Source organism: Rissa tridactyla, chromosome 1, assembly GCF_028500815.1.
Source record: "Rissa tridactyla isolate bRisTri1 chromosome 1, bRisTri1.patW.cur.20221130, whole genome shotgun sequence".
In the NCBI taxonomy this organism is placed as follows: domain Eukaryota; kingdom Metazoa; phylum Chordata; class Aves; order Charadriiformes; family Laridae; genus Rissa; species Rissa tridactyla.
Genome location: NC_071466.1, coordinates 22,787,046 through 22,807,752, shown reverse-complemented (window position 1 = coordinate 22,807,752; position 20,707 = coordinate 22,787,046). Strand labels below are relative to the sequence as shown.

The window sequence follows — 20,707 nt, the reverse complement described above, 5'->3', positions numbered from 1 at the left end:
GCCGACCGGCCCCTACACTGGAGCCGTTTTCAGCCAAACGCTTGAAGCGGGGGCCCTGCCGCCTCCCCTCGCCCCTGAGGGGGCTGTTCGGCCGGGCCCGGCGCCGGGCACGTCTCCACGAGGGGAAGGCGGCCCTGCGGCGCCGGTGGCTGCCGTGAGACCCTTGCGCACCTCTGCCTGCGTTACCTCTCCGCCAGGACCGTCCCCTCCGGTTTGCGGGTCGCTTCCCTCCCGCTGCGCCCTGGCAGGCGACAGACAGCCCGATCCCCACGGGACACAGCCACCCCCGCCCCGCCGGTTTGCGGGCAGCTGCGAGCGGCCCCGCGGCCTCGGGCCCGGCGCTGCGCATGCGCCCCGCGGCGCCCCGCGGCCGGCGGCAGCGGCGGCGGTGGAGGGGCCGGTTCGATGTCGGCGGCGCCACGGCGGCTTCCGGGAAGATGGCGGCGTGGAGAGCGGCGCTGGCGGCGGGCGTCCGCGCTCCGCTGAGGGGGCGGCTGGCCGGACTGCGGCCACCTCGGAGCCAGCGGCGCCCGCCCAGCTGGAGGGTCGCCACCGCCGCCGCCCTGCTCGGGGGAGGCTCCCTGGCGGCGTGTTACAGCGCGCGGCCGGTGGTGTTCCCGACGGTCCTGGCTCAGGTAAGGCGGCAGCATCCCCGCGCCGGCAGCCTCGCCTCCCGCCGGCGGGCAGGGCAGGGCCGGGGCCGGGCGCGGGGTTGCGAGTGCCCGGGGCGGCGGTCGGCGGGCGCGGAGGAGCGGGCGGCGGGCGGGCCGGGGTCCGCGGCGGGCGGAGCTCGTCCGCCTCAGCGCTGTGAGGCGGGACCCGGCGGCGGGAGCCCTCGATGCTCGGCAGGTACTGAGGTCCTCGGCCCCCACGGCAGCGGCCGGGATCGGCGCTGTGTCGCTTAAACCGATCCTGTCACCTCGTTGGAGGGAACTTTGTGCCGTTTCCTTCAGTGGAAGAAGGCAGGGGGTTGCCGTAGCACCGAGCGTTTGCCCCGTTCGCTTGACAGCCCCATTCGTGCCACCTGCTGAAGCTGTGAGGGGTGGCGAGCAACGGCCTGCGCTGGGCTCCTCGTTTCGCCGGTAACTTCCAGAGCTCGTCTTCCTTCCACGGCGCCCGCTCTACATGTCAGGTGCTGTTAGACAGTTGTGCACCTTTTTTCCCCCTCAAGAAAATAGTATTTCATGCAAATAGTGCTTTTATATCTCATACTTTGTCTGAAATGCATCGCATGTTGACATTTAGGATGATTTTCCATCAAAATGTCTGCTATGTGTCTTAAAATGTAGTTTGCCTTGGAGTATCAGTGCACGCTCAGGAGGTTGTGTTCCAGGGCAGATAGTCATTATTTACAAAGTAATCTTCACAAGCTCTAAAATACCGTTATGCTTCCCAACTTTATTCTTTTGATGGAGGTAGCGAACTTTTTCCCATTCTTCCTTTGGAGAAGAAGTTACTGTCCATTAGAGCTGGTTAGGTATTTCAAGACTAGAAGACCTAAATGCTTTTTAGGCCATAGGGGTTTGGGCGGGATGGAAGGAGGAGGTCAGCGTATACTTGCAGTACCATTCATCTACTATGTAGGAAACTTTGGAAGTATTCAACAGTTTGTATGGCTTCGATATTCTCAGATACTGAACAGACTAAACTGCAGGCAGGTAAATACTGACCTGATTTATGCTTGAGTCAAGAAAAAGGAATTATTTTTTTCTTTTTTTAATTGTAGTCTTAATTGGGGAGAATTTCTAAGTTGATGCTTCTTAGGAAACTCCAATTTTTCTGTATAAGCATGTTTCTAAAGAGATTACCTATTAGGCCTGATTCCTTGGACAGCGCATGTTAAAACTTTGGTTTTCTCTATATAGCTCCCAGTGAGGAAGGCATCCATTAGTCCACTAGAACTCCTACTGGAAACGTATCTTTTCACTGTAAAGAGCCAGAAGAATACAATTTTACATTTACTTGTGTGGTGTTGCATTATGTTTAAAAAGTCCTGTCACTGAGACCAATTTCATATATGTGTGGGACTCTTGTGTAAGTAGCTGTGTATGTAGGTATATATAAATGTGTAAATGCAGGGAGTAATCGCTTTTAAAGGGTGTTGAGTGAAGTGATCCAGTTCTAGTGCCGATGTGTTCAGGGAGCAGCTTCCATGTCACGCGTGGACAGTTCTACAAGTACACTTTTTAATTCTCTGGGGGGACTCGGAAAGCCTACAGCTTATTCAATTGATTAATTTTTGGGGACAGTAAATTGAAGGACTCTGCAAAAGTTAAGTAGTTTATTCAATTCAAACTTTTCAGTTTTCCAATAAAAAGACTGGTGGAGACGCTATAATCTACCGTTAGTTGATGATATCTGTCAGTTACAGGCAAAAGTTCTCCATATGCCGTGTACTCCGTGTTGCTACAGTTAACATATTGAGCTTTCTAAAACTATGTAAGAAGTGGCCATGCAGAACATGACACTAAAGCCTGTAAGCTGGAAGTGGAAGTGGATTGTAAAAGCTATGAGGAACAGAGTGATAGAGCCAAAGTAACGTGCTGCATTTCTTTTATAGCAGTATAGATGCTTCTTGTGGCTTCTTATTGACAGCAAAATAGTCAAAAACAAAACAGTGTTGAAACAAATATGTCACCTTTAGTTTGTTTTGGAGCGATCCTTTTTCAGTTCAGAGCTTGTGCAATCCTGTTACATTGAGATGCTTTTCACATTCTAGCAGTGGATAACTTTACTTCCTATTTTTATTCTTTTTCATTATAATTGATTTTAAGCAGCTTGAGATTGTGCTTGCGAACAGTTATGAACTGTTTGTTCATCTTGCAGTATGTCATGTAGTGGAAATGTTTGCAGCATAGGTATATGAAATGTTATAGATTAAGGCAAGTATTTTAAATTAAGCAGCATAACTTTCATTGTCATTGTGGCAATAAAAGAATATGTAGTGGAAATGTTTATACTTCTGTCTCATCAACCAGGCCTAGCATTTGTTCTTCAGAATCCAATGAGATTATGTCACAGTGCTTCCCTGTTTTCTGTGGTAATACAGTCTTTACTGTTGAATCATAAGAATTGATTTCTGCAAAATGGGTAGTAATTACTTAAAATACTTGACAAAGTGAAGTTGATAAAGCAGAAATGTATCACCATGCTGTAAAGAGCCAACAGAATATGATTTTATGTTTGTTTGTATGGTGTTTTTCAGAAGCATTGCATTATGTTTAAAAAGTCCTGTCATTAAGACCAATTTTGTATAGGTATAGGACTCTTGTGTAAGTAAACATGTATGTAAGTATATCTAAAAAGTGTTACACTTTAGCATAATTTAAGCCACTGAGTAAATTCTTGTTCTTGTCTTAAGTGAGATGTAACACCCATTGATAGCTTTGTTGTAGAATCAAACTCTTCATTGTAAATACTTACTCTTTATTTAAAGTACTTGAAGTTGATAACTATTCAGATTTTTCTTTAGTCTTGATAAAACTAATCTCTGTCAAACTAGTCAGAAATTTTTCAGCTATACCTTGTTCTAGATAGCTTCAGAGATACAATTTACTGTTGAGGCTGGCAAACCATGTGTCAAATCTAAAGTTCTGTAAATCCAGTATTTATTCTTTTTCTTCTAAAGCTATCCATTATTTTAAAATCAAATACTGATACCTTTGGCACCTAGTTTCTTACGTCTTTGTTCAATTCCAGTCCTCGTGTGCTGCTGCAGTGGGTTTAATCCTGCTTGTATTGGTTGTTGTCACTTCTGACTTCTGCTCAGAGTGCTTGAAATCAAGGCTGTCTACAAGTCTTTGCAGAATCAAAGGTCCTGCAGAGTCAGTTAATCTGTTTTCCTTTTGTAAGTTGTATGGCTACTGTCTGTTCTATTTTGTAGTGGCTTATGCTTGGTTACTGTGTTCTAATATAATTGTTGTTTATTCTGGCAATAGATTTTCAATTTTGGTGTTTTTAAACTTTTTTTGGCAGTGTTTTATCGGTATTTTCACTGCCACTTACCTGTTCTGACTTCATACGTTGAGTGGGGAGTATATTAATAATAAAAATTTCTATATATAAAGTAAGATTACCTCAGATGTAATCTTTCATACTAACTGTCTCTTCGGAGCTTCAGTAAGTGATTATTTTCATTCTCTCTCTTCATTTGCTGACCTAATGTTTAGAAACATACAGTTAATATATATTGGAATAAGTCCTTAGTGCTTATTGTAAATCTCTACTGCACAAAGATTTTTATAACAAAATCAATATAATTTCTTTTTTATTTTTTATAGATACGAGGTTTTAGTTCTGTCTGCACTTGTTAATTACCAGTGAAGCTACACTGACAATATCCTAGACCAGTTATAGCCTGTGCTGGGAAAAACTAGATCAGTTTTTTTAGATGAAATGAGCTAGTCAGTTTGTATAATGGGTGGGAAAAGGTGGGGTGGGGATGGTATAAGAGCTTTTGTTCTACCAGTGTAATTTAGAACGGGGATTTATGTTGAAGTTCACTGAAAGTCTTCCTTCCTAACCAACACAGCCAGGTCAAAAATTGTGTAGTACATGCAGCACTACACACTGCAGTGATACCATACAGGCTGCTTTTCTTCTCTAGTAGTGTAATTCAAATGACACAAAGATATATGATTTGTAACCTTGATCAGACTTGCAGTATTGCCTACTGTCTCTTTATTATCTCAGAGCTTGCAGTTTGCAATACTAACGTGGCATTATATGGCCTAAAGCTGTTGGAATTCTTTGGCTAAAGTGTGCTTGTTGTGAGTCAGGCTTGCAGTCAGTTAGGTTACCTTTTTCAGGGTCAAGAATCAAGTATGTGATAGCCAAAGAGCGTGCAAGTGAGTTTGGAACGGCTGTAGCATTTTGTGAGAGACAATGACTCCTGCCTCCCTGCTCCAACAAAATTTGGAACTTGCCAAGCGACTGTAGCGTTGATCTCATACACGCACATACTGCAAATTATAAGGAAACTCTGAGACGCAGCAAGCTGCCAGAGGCAGCATCTCCTGCCCCTGCTGAGTTTTTTATGGATGTGTTTAGTCCCTAGCTTCAGAAAGAAGAATATAATTTGATTCACCCTTGAAAAGTTGCCATCCCTGCAGTGTGTCACGTTTTGTGTTGAGTTGAAGTCACTGTTTTCCAAATGATACTGACTGGAGTTGTTGTTATTAGCACATATGTGAAGCACATGTGTGCAAAGCCTTGTCTGTTTGCTGATAAACGTGCTTTTGTTTCAGCATTCTTTTCTTTTTCTAGGGGTGTAGGAACATTAGTTGGTATTTACCAGTTGATACAGCTTACCTGAGGTAAAGAGGAAAACACAACTTCCTACAATGGGCTACGGTTCTTCCAGATAAGAAGAGACTTGATTCCTGTCCTGGAGGTCTTAAACAAATACATATTTATCATACAGAAAATAATAAGATAATTCTTATAACAATGGTTAACAAACCATTTGTGCCATTTTTATTTTTTAGTGTCTGATATTTCTGAAATTCTCATTTTATTTAAAATGTGTTTGTTGAAACAATCCTCTTTTGGACTGTGTTAAATGTTTTATTTCACTTTAAACTTTATTGAGTGTTTCACTGTTTTCCAATGTTAACAGTTATTAAGAGAAGCAAAGATAGCCAGACTTTGTGTGTTGCAATGATAAGAAAACTACTACTCCAAGCAACTGGGGCTTAAATTAGTTTTCCGGGGCTACGTGTGTAATCACTACAAAAAATTATTTTGGAACTATAGCCTTACACTGTTTAAAGAAACCAGAATACTCTAAAGGATTTTCCAAACACCAGTTTGTTCAGGGAAGAACCCTTTGGTTCTGCCACTATGGAAAAGGCAAAATAATATACTGGAGGACCTCTTTACAAATCCTACGGCTATGGAGAACTCGGAAAGTGCCAGACTTCATAGGATAATCTAGGGAGAGTGCTTGAATTATTAAATATAACTCTTAAGTTTATCAGGGGTTTGGTAGATGTCTCTGGACTCTCAGACTTGGAAGCTGATAGCTAAAAATGGTTTTAAAAAGTTCTGAAGTCCTGTATGTGTTTCTTGGTGACACTTTTAAGATGTGCACTGTGTCTCTAAAGAGATGAATGTTGGGTTAGAGTTGTTTTAGACAAGTTCTGATATGTTGTGCGTGGTTTTCACTCAGGTAAAATTTCCAACCCAAATCAATAGATGATTTGCAAAATAATGTCTACTATAAACATGTTACCTGTTTAGCTTATTTTTATCTGATTGGTAACTTCTGGCATAAATGAGTGTAAAATATATTCATGTTGTTGTCAGTTGCCCTCATTATATGCTTCCAAAACAGGTGTTGTCAGCTGCATGCATATCAAAAGCAGCATTTTGTTTAAATAATTTGAAGTAATTTCATTAGAGCAATGGAAGGAAGAAGTGCTTAGCTCTGGGATTTTAACATTTTTCTACACATCCTTTGTATGCAGGGTCACTTTGTGACTTAAGTTATGCTTATGCTACTTTTTGCCCACACTTTCTCACTCAGTATATTTCTGAATATTTTTTGTAATAGATGATTTTTTATTAGGAAGACAAGCTGTGCATAATAACTGCATGATTTCTGGTACTGGCAGATAAAAGGTATATATGGCATTTGAATTCGGTCACCAAATAGGAAAAAAAATTAGTGTATTTCTTTGTAGGAAAACCATTGTTTAATCTGTAAGTTATGTGTAAATGCTTTGAATTGTGAGACACTGGCAAATCTCGTTAGAATGGGAGTTTTTGTAGGGTTTTTTTGGCAATCTGTTTTAAAAGCCCTGTTCATGCTAAGCGAAGAACATTACTATTCAGATGAGGTGTCTTAGTAAATATAGAACACAGGATAAAATTGCATAAGGATGTGTAGTGATGTATGGAATTGCCTGGAGGGGAGGAATGAGGTTCTAAAATAAAACCAGAAAGAATATGTGCAGTCTACTCTGAGAAATATACAGGAAGATTCTTGTGCTTACTCTGTCAGAAAAATATTGCCTGCCTTTGTTGGATCAAAGATGCTAGAATGGTTTCTGTGTCCTAAGTAATATTTTAATGTGTTTATCTCCGAGTCTTTATTCTATTAGAAATGAATCGAGAATGCAAATGTAGCAGCACATATAATAGATTGCTAGGACGCTCACAAAGTTAAATTAAGCATGTATAAAATAAAAGTCTGCAGCATAATGCTTTAACAGGTTTTTGAAACTTAATGCAAATGTTTTTAATCCACATCAAACACGCTACTCAGTGGTAGCTTGCAGGCTTTAGAGAAGCCTCATACTTGAATTCCACTGGTGCAAACCTGACTGCATGGTCAAATCATTAATGTTTAAAATCAATGTAGTAAAGCAAGGCCATGTAAAAATCACTGACATTACCATTGCTGTTGTGGGTTGGAGCGTTTTTAAGTAAGGACTGTATTTCTTTATTGTTTTTTTAAAAAAATCTCTTCCCTGCTTTACCTTGTCCCTTGCTTAAAATGTTGTACTTCCGTTTTTTTGCATCTTATTTTGCTGCTTACAGTTGTTCTCTCTGCATGAGAGAACGTATTACGCTGTATGGAGTGGACCGGGATGCGGAGCACGGAGCCAGGCAACAGTCCCCTGCATGGACTTAGATTTCTGTTCTGGTTGTAGCATGGTTGGAAAGGTGTTGGAGAATTCCTTACAGCATCTTCAGGTTGGGTCCCTCAACCATCTGCAAGATGGTGCCTTTAAATCTTCTTCCTGCTGCAGAATCTGCAAAACTGACAGCCTTTCGGGGGGCAGGGGGGAGCAGTTTGATTCGAGGTGCTTTTTAGTGTGGTGAGTAGGACGAGGGAAGTGATTGTCCCCCTGTACTCAGCACTAGTGAGGCCCCACTTTGAGCACTGTGTTGAGTTTTGGGCCCCTCACCACAAGAAAGACATTGAGGTGCTGGAGTGTGTCCAGAAAAGGTTGGTGAGGGGTCTGGAGAACAAATCTTATGAGGAGCAGCTGAGAGAGCTGGGGTTGTTCAGCCTGGAGAAGAGGAGGCTGAGGGGAGACCTTATTGCTCTCTACAACTACCTGGAAGGAGGCTGTAGAGAGGTGGGGGTCGGTCTCTTCTCCCAAGTAACAGGCAATAGGACAAGAGGAAACATCCTCAAGTTGTGTCAGGGAAGGTTTAGATTGGATATTAGAAAAAATTTTTACATGGAAAGGGTTATCAAGCATTGGAAGAGACTGCCCAGGGAAGTGGTGGAGTCGCCATCCCTGGAGGTATGTAAAAGATGGGCAGACGTAGTGCTCTAGCGACGTGGTTTAGTGATAACTTTTGTCAGAGTTAGGTTGATGGTTGGACTCAATGATCTGAAAGGTCCCTTCCAACCTAGGCAATTCTATGATTCTGTGAAGCCGTGATGTTTCTTTACAGCAGTGCCCAGCCCTGGAGAGGCTCATTATTGAGGTGCAGTGAGCTGCGAGCTGTGCTCTTGTCGGCGTGTGGTTACATCTTGCAGCCAACTTCGTGGTTTACTTTCCGCTGAATCTTTACTGCTATATTTACTGTCTTGATAAATATTACAAAAAAACATTGTCTTAGATCATGACAAGGCAGACAACTCTGTAGGAAAACACCTTAAATACTGCCTACTTTTAAACAGGAAGTGGGTAGTCAATTTTTTATTACATGACTGAGGTATCTATAGTCTGTGGCTACATAAGAGACAGTTTAATGCAACTGATGCATATGCTTTCTAACTGTGGTATATCGTGTGAATGTATTCCTATTCAGTTTTTTCTTTTCCATGCATTTAGAAGTAAACTGAAGTACTACAATATAATTGGCTTGGTTCTGTGCGTTTAAATGCCTTGGTAACATTGTTGCCTCTTAGTCATCTAGAAGGAATGAATTTCAGTTAATAGTCCCAAAATAAGAAAATAGTACGTGTTGAAAAAATGCATTTTAAAACAACATTCCTCCAGTTTTTAAGCATCAGTAAATATGCGTCTGCCCTGCAAGAAGAGCTCTTTGGAATTATGCTTTCAGCTCAGCCTACCCTAATCCTTTCTCTTAAGTATAGGTCAGTCTTTCTGAAACCGTTCCTCTTGTGCGGCCAGTCAGGGTAACCTTAGCTACCTCTTGTTTAATTCTGTATTTCACTGTGTTATGGAAATACTGTGTGTATCAGGTATCCACCAAGCAGTCTAAATCAATAACTGAGATATTAAATATATCACAAACATCATTCTCAGCATTAGTGACATACAGACATTGTCATGTTGTGTGCTGAAAATAGCATGTGGTATAGAGAGTATGGAATCTGTAGGACCATGATGTTATAATTAATTATAGACTTAAATATTACTTATGGATGTGCATTTGTTTCTCAACTTTAAATATACAGTATCCTTTTCAGCTTTTTGAATGTGAGATATTTATATCCTGAAGTTTTTGGCTTTGAAAATATTTACATTTATTCCCTTCTCTGTGGGCATGGAGGTTCTTTGTGCAGGTATCTTCATTGATACTAAAACAACATGAAGTCAAATGTAATCTTAGGGGTCGAGGTTAAAATTTAACTATCTTTCATCCGATCTGTCACCTTTTACTTGAATTCACTCTTGCTATATGACAGCGATGAAACAAAATCTAACAAACATTCTTTCTAGGCGCTTTGATACATGTGAACAGATGGGGTGAGTTAAGCTGCATGGTTTTGTTGTGTTTTTAGCTACTGTTTTAATTGCAATGTAATAAAAGGTTACTGTGAGAGCTTTTGGCTGTTTCTGTTAGTGGACAAACATAAACAGATAAGAAAATAGCTTGCCTGAAAATAAAAAAATACTCTTTTGAATAGAAGGAATTGCACAAAATAATATTCTGATTTTTAACAAAGATCCCAGAGAAGAAACTAATATTTTTTTACTGGACATACAAGACGTTTCCTTCAGTAAATACTCTAGACGGTTTCAAAAGAGGTACTATAATGTTTCTTTTTTTATCTGCTTTCTTAGGTGAAAGCTCTGTGTTGGTTTGTTTTTTTCTAAAATCTTTGAACATAGTGATAATTAGCTTTTTTTTTTTTTGTAAGAAATGATCTGTTGCATACAAGCAGTAGCATCTCTTCTCCTGTTGCTGCTGTTTTGCACTGTTTTTCAAATGCATTTGCTGGATTAGTGTGAGTGCTCTGTATTACACTTCCTTGCAGACCTTTGCATAAAGACTGTGCCTGGCTGAATATGGCTATTCCTAACAAGTGGTCAGCACCTTGGAAACACACGGTAGTCAGAAAAATAAGAAATAACTCAGAATCTAGTTTACTTTGTGCTGTGGATAAACTTATATAGACTTCACTGGTGATAGCTGTAACAATAGCATTGGGTCTGTTTATTCCATCTCCTGATTTTCTGCATTGGATACTTTTAGGTCACTAAATTTTGGTACATTGCAGTGTTTAATTTTCTTTTTACTATGGTTCTTTATTATAAGGTTACTCAACATAACTAGGCCTCAAATAATATTCCAAAAAGACACCAACTAAAATAATCATTAAAGATAAATGACAGATAAAACTGTGTGAAATGCTCATTCAGAATACATGTAGTTGGCTGTATCTCCTTACTGCCGCTCCTGGAGGTTATTATTACACTATGTACTGAAAGAAAAGACAAGGGAGTCTAGTCAGCTTTAAACACCAAAAAGCATTTACAGTAGTTCCTCAAGGTTTGTGTCCCTTTCAGGGTAGGAGAAATTTCAAGAGTGACTGTCTTGCACTGATGGAGTCTATAAAAAGCAGTTATAGCAGATGTAGCTAATAAATATTATCTTATCAGCACTGATGCCTTCCCTGCTCCTTTGCCAAATCAGCAGAGAAACTCCTTCGTCTGCCTCCAAAAACTGCAAAGACTAACTCTAGCATAAAGATGAAAAATTGACATGAAATGAAGAAAATCAGTGTTTACAGAAATAATTTTTTTCTTAATCTTTATTTTTTAAAAATAGGCATTTTCTTTGATAATGCCTATTATTGGAGATACTGCTATATTACGTTAATAATCTATTAACAAATTATAATGCAATATTAAATAAAATACATTGAACTACATATAAAGCTGTGTACATATACATTTATAATCTAAATTTATACTTTATATATATTAGTAAGAATATAATAGTATGCATGTGTATAAAATATACTTAAAAAACAGACTGTATGAATGCAGTAATAAAAAATAAATATAATGCTCTGTTAATAATGAAGTTAAGGGTTTTATTTTGAACATTTCTAATCTAAATTGTCAGATATGCCCAGATTTTGAAGGATGGATTCTGCCTGAAGTTCCGTCAAAGGCTCCTTCTGGTGGCCCTGTAAGAGGCAGAGGGCTGTGTGCTGCCAAGTCAGGTCAGGCCTTGAACTTGACTACGTGTCATGCATGCCGGTGTCAAATCTTGCCAAGGAGAAAAGTGGAAAGTTCTAGCCTGTCGTATTGATCACCGTGGTGAAACGGACTTGGTAATTGTATTATATTCTCTCACAAAGTTGGCAAAGTGAAATTTATTTTTCAGTACAAAAGTCTTAATGGTTACGTATTGACCACATTATTTGACGGTCTGCTTCTCCTTTTTTAAAACTTTGAAAATTAAAAGACACCAGAGCTAAATGCCATAACTGACAGAAGAATTGGCTTGGGGCTGCAGTACAGCTTCTGTACCAGTTCTCTCTATGTTTGTTTTTGAAGCAGCTGTGGACTTGTCTGGTAATTTAGTGTTTTTAAAAAAAATGCAAAATCAAAACGATACTTGACATGGAGACTAAGATGCTGCTTTTTACCTTTACTTTATAGCCTTAAATGGTTTAAAAGCAAAGTGACAGTGATCTTGGTAGCCTGGAATTGTCACAAAATTCAATGTTTTCCCTTGCTCATTTACCTGAGGGGAAGGCATTGGAGTATGGAATGCAGTAAAGCTGATTGATAAAACATGTGTCAACCTTTTGTACTGAAAAATATGCTTGATGGTCTTAAACAAGCTGTATTTGGGAATAACTAAAAAATGACAGGATTCTGCTGAAGATGTGAAACAGCAGGAATAAACATTATGATAAATGTTGTGATCTCCAAAAGATGCAAATAACAATATGAAACATGCACCAATTTAAAAGCAGGGTTTCCCAGAGGAATTTAGACACTTTTATCTAATGTAAAGCAATAATATAAAACCTGTACTTTTCAATCATGTACAAATGAGGGGAATTTATATTTGATTTAGTTGTTCACATTAGAGGGAATTCTGGTTGTTAATGCATAACTGGTCTTCATGAAATCCATCTCCACTTAAGATTAGCTTTTCTACTTTTTGCAGTGAGTTGCGTCCACGGTAAAACATCCTGGGGAGTTGTTTGTTTGCTTGTTTGTTTAAAAAAAAGAGTTTTGGTAGTAACATGCATAGATCAGAGAAAACATTTTTTCAGTGCTTCAGACAAGTGCAAGATCTGGTTTGTCTTTCCGAAATTTGTGTCAGTACTGTAATTTACAGGAATTTTTTTTTTAATGGTGCAGTTACAGCAGCTACTTAGAAAATGTAGACATGTTTTAGTAAGCTTACAGTGGGGGAAACGTAGTCTTTCTTTGGTTAGGCCAGGGATGTTTATAAGCACATGAAAAACAACTGTGTTACACTTCATATATACTGTGTTCCCTGTCATCCTGGAGGTCGTACCTGGGCTGTTGTTGTCCTGCTTCAGTACTGCAGTTTGTCAAGTTTCCCATCACTGCGTGCTTGAGGGACACTTCTAGCCCATTTAGTGTCCCTGTGAATGCATTTGGCAAAACAAAGTTGTTAGAGGTAATATCCCCCTGCTGTAACTGGGAAGATTACACAAGCTTTTGGTCACCGCACCAAGCTGTAGAATGTGTCTCCTCTGTCAGTAAACTTTGAATAGACAGATAGTGATGATGATTGGGTTGTGATGAGGTAGCCATGAGACAACAGTGATCTGCTTTCGATTGTGGATAGGTTATTGGTCCTAGAGGCCATACTTTGCAAAGAGCAGAGTCCATGAATAGTTTTATAAGAATTTGAAGTTAACATGCTAGCAACACTCGTTCCTATAAATCAGCTGAATAATTTTTCATATTGAGATATTTTGCTGAATGTGAGAAACTTCCCCTGTAGGTAGTTCAGAAAAGCAGTTGAACTTCATGGTGGGGTGATGTAGTGATCAGAAGTGTTCAGAAATCATAAATCAAGCCTTAAAATTGAACTGGCTGAAAATTCAAGGTTTTTATTTAAGGTCATGTGGATTCTTTTTGTTGATTTTTTTTTTTTTTTTTGAACCTCCAGGCTTGAGACATCTGAATTGTAAAGCCTAGAAGTTCTTCAGTGAAAGCTGAGATACTTTCTCAGTATTATGAACAGTAAAGTGACTTTAATGATACCAAATACTTTGCTAGTATTCACGATGAAACTAAGTGGCAGGATCAACGTATATATACACTTTGCGTACCCTTGACTTGAGAATCAATAGTAGCAAGAGTCTTGGTGAGTTCTTTGGTGGCATTTCTTAAATCTTGAGGTGAGAAACTTCCTCGAAGAGCCAAATTGCACTACTTATCACAGTGAAAAACAAGCCTTTAACAACAGAAAAAGGGCTGTAAAAACTGATGCCTGCTTTCATCTTGTGGAATTCCTAGTTAGTTATCCATTTCATATCCTGTCTCCTTTCCTTATACTAGAGGTTTGCTCCGTGTCACTTATTTTCTTGATTTGTTGAGGGCTAGTGACCTTGAAGTTCCTCCAGATGGAAAGGGGGAAAGGATCCCTTCCCACACAGAGGAAACTTGAGAAAGTTGTAGTAGCTTTGTTTTTGTTTTTTTTAAAAAAGGGGAGGGGGAAGGAATTTTCATTACATGGAAATAATTAATCTAGCAAATATAAACTTGGATTATCTTTGTGTCGATTGTTTTTGTACGATATCGTGTATGTTGAGATCGTTGTTAATGACAGGGTTCTCATGCACTGCAGTCAAACAGATATAAGCATATGTTACCTAAGCTATGAGTCCTGGGTTGGGTTTTGCTGGGGGAGTAAAAGCTTCCCCCCATATTTTTTTTTTTTTGTAGGTCTGTGGGAGTGTAGTGTTGCAATTCATTTTTTTCCAGCTCTCCTCTTTATCAGCATGGGAATAGCTGTGTTCATAATGCCGGGTTTGATACGGAATTTTAGCAGCCTTGTGTTAAAAGTAACAAGGCCACACGTGAGCATAACGATAACTGTGCTGGGAAATCCTGGGCATCTGCATTTGTGTACAGAAAGCCTCAGACTTTCCTGTAGTAGTAAGTTTGCTGGAGAAGTGTCACAGGTATTTTTTTCAATTATTTTCTTTTTTTCCCACTGAAGACAAAGCAGGTTGTTGTAATCTACAACATAGGAATATGTCTGTGTGGACAATATTAGGAAGATTTCTACTGCCTAAGACAAGAATAGGAGAGGTAATTTTTTGGAATAAGGAGAATCTGAAGGTTGGGATATGAAATATTTAGGCTCAGATCCATGATCTGGATAGAGCACAACACAAAGCTCAGTGTGCATCTTTCATATCATAGGTTAAGAGTCTCATCAGCCAACTTATTAGGTGTTCTACGATGATTATTTTTTTTTTTTTGATTGAACAACAACAACAAAAAAATCTCGGTTGTCCTGAAACTGTGATCATCTTCTCCTGTCAGTCCAGACCCTTCAGGACTTAAAACCAGTCTGTTGTCTCGTCATTGGCCAATCCAAACCATGACACAGTCTTATATTAAGTACATATAAGGCAAATTTATAAAAACAAAAAGCTTTCAGGAGAGTTGTCTTTTTCCTTTTTTATTTTTTTAAGTAAAAGTATGTAGATTCTTATGGTGTTGTTTATCTGTGATAAAAATATGATTCTTTTAGAGCCAGACTGAAAGAAAGGCCCAGGATTTCAAAGGTATGCTATTTCTCAACCAGGTTTGGATATAACTGGATACAGCAAATACAGCTGAAGAAAAATCAAATCAATTTTGAAAGGAGATAGATCATCAGCTTTTCTCTATCCTCTCAATTTACCAAGAACTTCCTGAAGAAGGGCTGAGTTTCTTCTAAGACTTAGAGTCAAAATAATTGTCTTTGTGGAGTATTTAAAAGGTTCACACACAGATAACTTGGTATTCAAAGTATAGTTGGTTCAGTGTAACTCACGTAAGCGTCTGTGTGAACTGTATCATAAGTTTAATTTGCCTGTTTTAAAAACAGTATTAGATTAGAGTTGGAAAGATAACGCAATAATTTACCAAGTGCTAAATTGGGTTTAAAATCCTCCTTAATGGTATAGCCTGAAGTATGTATCTCAGTTGTGTTAAAGATACTATAGTTAAAAATAAACGGGAGGACGAAAGGCCTATCTGTGGTGTCAGCGAGGCATGTGGTAAGCTGATGTATAAAGGGAAGGTAATGGATCTGCTTGGATTCCAGCCAGCGGTGCCGGACGCGGGCATTCTGCCGAGGCACATTCCGGGGCATTAAGTGCAATCCCTTCCCCGAGCGTGCTGAGCCCTCCGCATCATTCATCTTCCCTGTGGTCCGCTCTGCCGGGGGCTGGGCACACAGCTTAGCTCCTTCCATTCCCTGTGCAACTTCTTGGTAGTCGCTCTTTCAGTTCTGGGCGGTGTTTCACTTACGAACACTTAGACTTGGGTAACTCTGTTTGAATCTGCTGTGCAGGCACTATCTTTCAACTTGCTGTTACTTTGAATAGGGTATTGGAATCTTGTTTCTGCTCTAAATTTCTGGTTCTAAGTCAATCGTCTTAAGATGCCTTTTTAACGTACATTTTTACATTTATAAGCCCTATTGGTGTTAGCATGCAAAATTAAGTAGTGGTGGAATTTCCTTTTAACCTCTCTGTCATGTTGGCAACTTATTCTCATACTACAGCTGTTTGCTACCTTATAGCAACACTGGAGGAAAAAATGGAATGATCTGTTTTTGTGAACACAAAGAAGAAGGAAAAAGGAATTCTTCATCAGTGGATGACACCCGTATATTTCAACAACAAGTAATTAAGTGCTGCGGTAAAACTCACTTCCTAAAGGTGTCCAAGATGGAAGTTTACGTCCTCCAACCTTTGAGAAGCATCATTCCCCACCAGCCTAATTTTCCACATTTTCCTATTTTCTTGGACATTTAAAAGCAAGATGAGTTAGGCATACGACTCCCTGTTATGTCTCCTAGAGTGAAAACTTTAAAGACATTCAGAAATGTATTTAATTTGCAGGGTTGGCCCTGCTCCTTCCTGTGCTCAGAGGCATGGGTTACCTCAGGCCTCCTGATGATAAGCATGCACCATTTTGTGAAATTAATTCCTCCAAGGTTGTCTTTGATGAGTAGGATTATTTGGCCACTTGTTTTATGGAATGAGCAGAGCAAGCCTGAATGTATAGACCGTAGTTTTGTATGTTTGGTTGTGTGCAACCCATTTATAAAAAAGAAATGTTATGAAAGCATTTAACACAATATAAATGTTTATAATATTATAGCTTTTAATATCAACTTTTCATGCTAATGGCTGTGATTACTTTTCATTGTTCTTGAAAAGCTGTTTTGTAACAAGAAGTTTGAAATAACTATTTAATGTCAAGCTGGGCTGAAATCAATCTAAAAGATACCTAAAATCTAAAAAATGCCTAGGGTAACTGTGGCCTGCACTTTGTTGAGTAGCTGTGCCTTGAAAATATGAAATGACCTGCGCTTCTAGTGTGAGTGTTTATGTTTGCTTTTTAAGAGTCTAATGGCCAAAATCTATTTTTAAGATACTTTGTGTTTCTGATGCGTTGATAGCAGTTAATCCTTATTCAAAATGTACTGTTACAAGCTAAGCTCGTTTAATTAAACTGATTTACCTTTCACTTTTCCAGACCCTTTAGAAAATCTTCGTACTTTTAAGTGCTACGTAATATTGTTTAGAGTTGTGGATGCACAGAACTAGAAAAACTGGACAGTGGAAAGCATATAGAAAGGGATGGCATTTTCATCCTCTAGCATCAGGAATGTAGTGCACTGATGTCTGTCCTCCTTCATTCCCGCGGCCTTGCTCAAAAAGAAGCCAAAGTCCAAAAAACTTGTGTTGTGTGTGATGCTGTCATTTAACATTCTCTGTGCTTCTGGTACAAAGCTATTTACGTGTGGGACCTAAATAGCTGTTCACAGCTGCTGCCAGCTTATACCCTGGTGATGATTATAGCTGCTTGCCCTAACACCGGAGAGACTTCTTTTAAATATAGTATTTTGATGAACAATGTGTTTCTTGGTTAGAGCCCTTGTCTAACCCTGTTCATGTTTCACACATTTAGGAGAACTGACATTAAGCTCATCTCTGTTACATATAGGGAGCCATAAGCACTCAAGAAGACAGAGTTTTTACGAACAAATAGATGTAATTCACGAAAAGTAGTGTGAAATGGTATAAAATGTGCCTTACACTGGACAGTCTGTTGTGCAAACAGGAGAGCAGTGCTTCATTTTTGGCAAGTTCCTCTGGTTACGGTGGTACACATTTTTTGTTGTTGTAGTTGAACTACTCTGTGTCAGGTCTTTAACTATACTTTTCTAGTAATTTTTACTGAGCTTTCCCAAACATTTAGTGTTGGGTATCTAAAGAGAAATTAATATGAAGCTAAAGCAAAGGCAGCAGTGTTTACATTGAGAGGAAAAAAAAAATGTAACACTGAGAAATAGCTTGTCATCTCTTTCTCAACTCTCTTATCTATTCATTCCATAATTCTATCAAAATAAAGATAAGAAAATAAATATCTTGATCTTATGTTGGTGCTCTTGTGTAGTGTAGAGTGGGAAAATGGCCCACTGGAACTTCTGACCTGCTGTTCTCTCTTCCCAGATAAGAATTTTCTGGTTCTTCCTTCCAGTTGACTCTTATATTGCCTTCCTCTTGCCTCTGAAGAGCATCCTCAGCCACAGCCTTCCCAGTTTGAACTTCCAGGCTCTCCGTGCATTTTGATTTAAAACAAGCATTTATTTGAGGAAGAATGAAGAACAATTAATAGTTATTTTTTAGTTTCAGAATAGATAAAGTGAGAACTGGTTTCTTTCTACATAAAGTAGTATAGCTTAGTATCATTTTAAAAAGCCAAAATATGTGCTTCAAGTTGTCCATGTAGTAACCAAAGTAATTAACTTTTTAAAAATTCTTGCAACTAATTTGTACAGATATTGTTGTACCAACCAAAATGTAGTGTTATGTGATTTACAGGTCAGAAAGTTTACAAAACCGTAAACTTCAAACTTCTTTTATGATGCAATGAATAATGAGCAGTTGCGTATCTTAGTAAATAGGTGCAAAATGTTGAATATAAATCATGAAATTACGCACAAAATATTGATTGGAAAGGAATGGTATTTTTTAAGAGTTACTTTGTGTTGACACTGAAAGGAGTTACATACATTCTGATTAGCTGCCTTCTGTAATGCATTATGGTTTTTTAGCTACTGTATTAAAGATAGCTTGGGCTTCCCTCAGTAGAAGCTTTAATGACTAGCTTGAAGCCATTTTCCTTTAAGGAATTAATATTTAGACATAACATTAGCTATGGAGGTAATTAACAGGTTTAGAATAATTAATGAGTAAAATTGCAAGGACTGTAATTTGCATTGCCTAATATCAACTTTTAAAGCTTTCTTTAAAGGTTTCTGCTCATTAAAATGTTAAATTGGTTTTATTTCATGAACAGGATATGAAAATATATTGCTGTAATTTCTTTTTAGGCTCCATTTGACTTGACACTTCATTGAAATCAAGCCTGGATTAATAATTTACTCTTTTCTCCAAGCAGATACACTAGAGGTTCAAAAAAACTCATTTGGTATTGCTTACCTCTGAAATTTCACTTTATTTTTTGATTGGATTTGCTTGGTTTTATAAGAAATAATTATTTTGCCTTTTAGTGTGTGTTGGTGGGGAGAAGGGGAAGGAGAGAGAGAGATGGGCTTTTACATGGGCTTTTGAGTTCAGTTTTTTTGCCAAAACCAGTTCCTCACAAGAGTGGGGAAAAAAAAGCCCTTTAACTGGGACATCAAATGCTTGCATCGTGGTTGTCGCACTCTGTTGATGTTTGAATTGACTAAGTTGATAACATTGATACCTGAGAAAAACTAGAAGCACAACAGATATTTTAAGCATGCACATTGTACCTAATTCTCTGTAGTTTGGTATTACTCCAAATGCATAACTGTACTTAGGAAGTTCCTTTCTGGTCTTCCAAATCAGTATAAAAATTGGACATTGCTAACTGATGTGGGAGTGGCAACCCGAGGCTTCTGATCTCTGGTGTTAAATCTTTTGAAGTGGAAAAAATAATAGCTTAGAAAAACTTGATTGAAGATTGCTTCAAGAAAAATGTGTTTAATAAGTGGTTCCTTAATTGACATGTGACCTGTACGGTTAGAGATGCCAGACAGCAAAACTACAGTGAAAAAGCTGGGCTAAACTTTATTTAAATAATGCTTTCAGATGCTATTATACATACAGATTGTAATCAAAATTACTATTTTATCTAAAGCTCAGGCTGAGACTGTAAGAATTGCTACTTTATAATTATCAGTAAATTGCCCAGGTTACTGCCCAGCCCAGCTAATTGCTTTCCTTTTTGTGCTTTTTTCTAATCAAAGAGGAAACAAAACTATGACCCAGCTTAGGAATGGCCGACATTGTGTATCTGCTGTTTCATCAGCGAAGCAAGTTTTGTGCTTCTAAATGAGGTGGTTTTGGTTACAAGGCAATTATGCTCCTTGAATATTGCTGGGTATGGCAGGGCCTTCAGCGTTTATTGGGGATACCTCTTTCCCGTTCCTGACAATGACCATTTGAAGTTGCTTCATTTGTGGAATGCTTTTAATTTCTACATATAAATGAAGTAAATTACCAGGGGTTTTTTTCAATCTTTTAAGTATTGTCATACACCTAAAAAAATAATGGTGAGTTTTTACTGTCATTCATGGTTTTACTTCAGGGATAAACTAAAAGTTCTTGCTTTTCTTGAATTACTTCGTCCATATGTGTCTGTACTTGATGCTTGCATCTTAAAAAGGATAAGGCTTGATGATTACTAACATTTTATTAGCATTGTTATGTGATGTGATGGCATGTAGCAGTTGTGAGAGAAGATATTGTTCTCTGACACATTAATCCTGTGTTATGCCAGGCCATTCACAGACCATTCACATAGTCTTCATTACTTATCATTAGTCTTCCATGTCATATTTCTGCAAATCTTTTGCCTGTGATCATTCCTTACTTGGAGTCCATATTTAAATGTAAGGAATGTGGAATTCGTGAGCAATGTGGTGCTCAGGGAAGATAAATACAGCACTCGGTTTCTCTTGATCTGTTTTCTCTTCTTCATCATTTGATTGTTTTTTCAGACCAGTCCGTCCAATTTTATTTCCTAGTTTTCCACATAAAGTCACAAATAATTGCAGGCTTTCCAGACATCACCTATAAAATTATTTATGAAAACACAGTGATTCTTATCAGGATTGTATGTGTTTAAAAACCCCAAACCTTCATTGTTTTTATGATCACTTGTTCTACTTCACTTTTCCTAGCAACAGTTAATGGATTTAATTGGAATCTGTGAAGTCATTTGAGGTTTTTCTGAGCCTGTTTCTCATCTATGCAAAATGACTAGGA

The 20,707-nt window shown here is 38.7% G+C and overlaps 1 protein-coding gene across 1 annotated transcript in view; it reads left to right on the top strand.

Annotated features, from left to right (window-relative positions):
* The first annotated feature begins 332 nt into the window (after nt 1-332).
* Nucleotides 333-20,707, top strand: part of MICU2 (mitochondrial calcium uptake 2) — a 151,548-nt gene continuing 131,173 nt past the window's right edge. Inside the window, exon 1 of the mRNA XM_054180987.1 lies at nt 333-635. Coding sequence (XP_054036962.1) covers nt 348-635 — 288 coding nt within the window. The 5' untranslated portion in view covers nt 333-347. The remainder of the gene's footprint in view (nt 636-20,707) is intronic.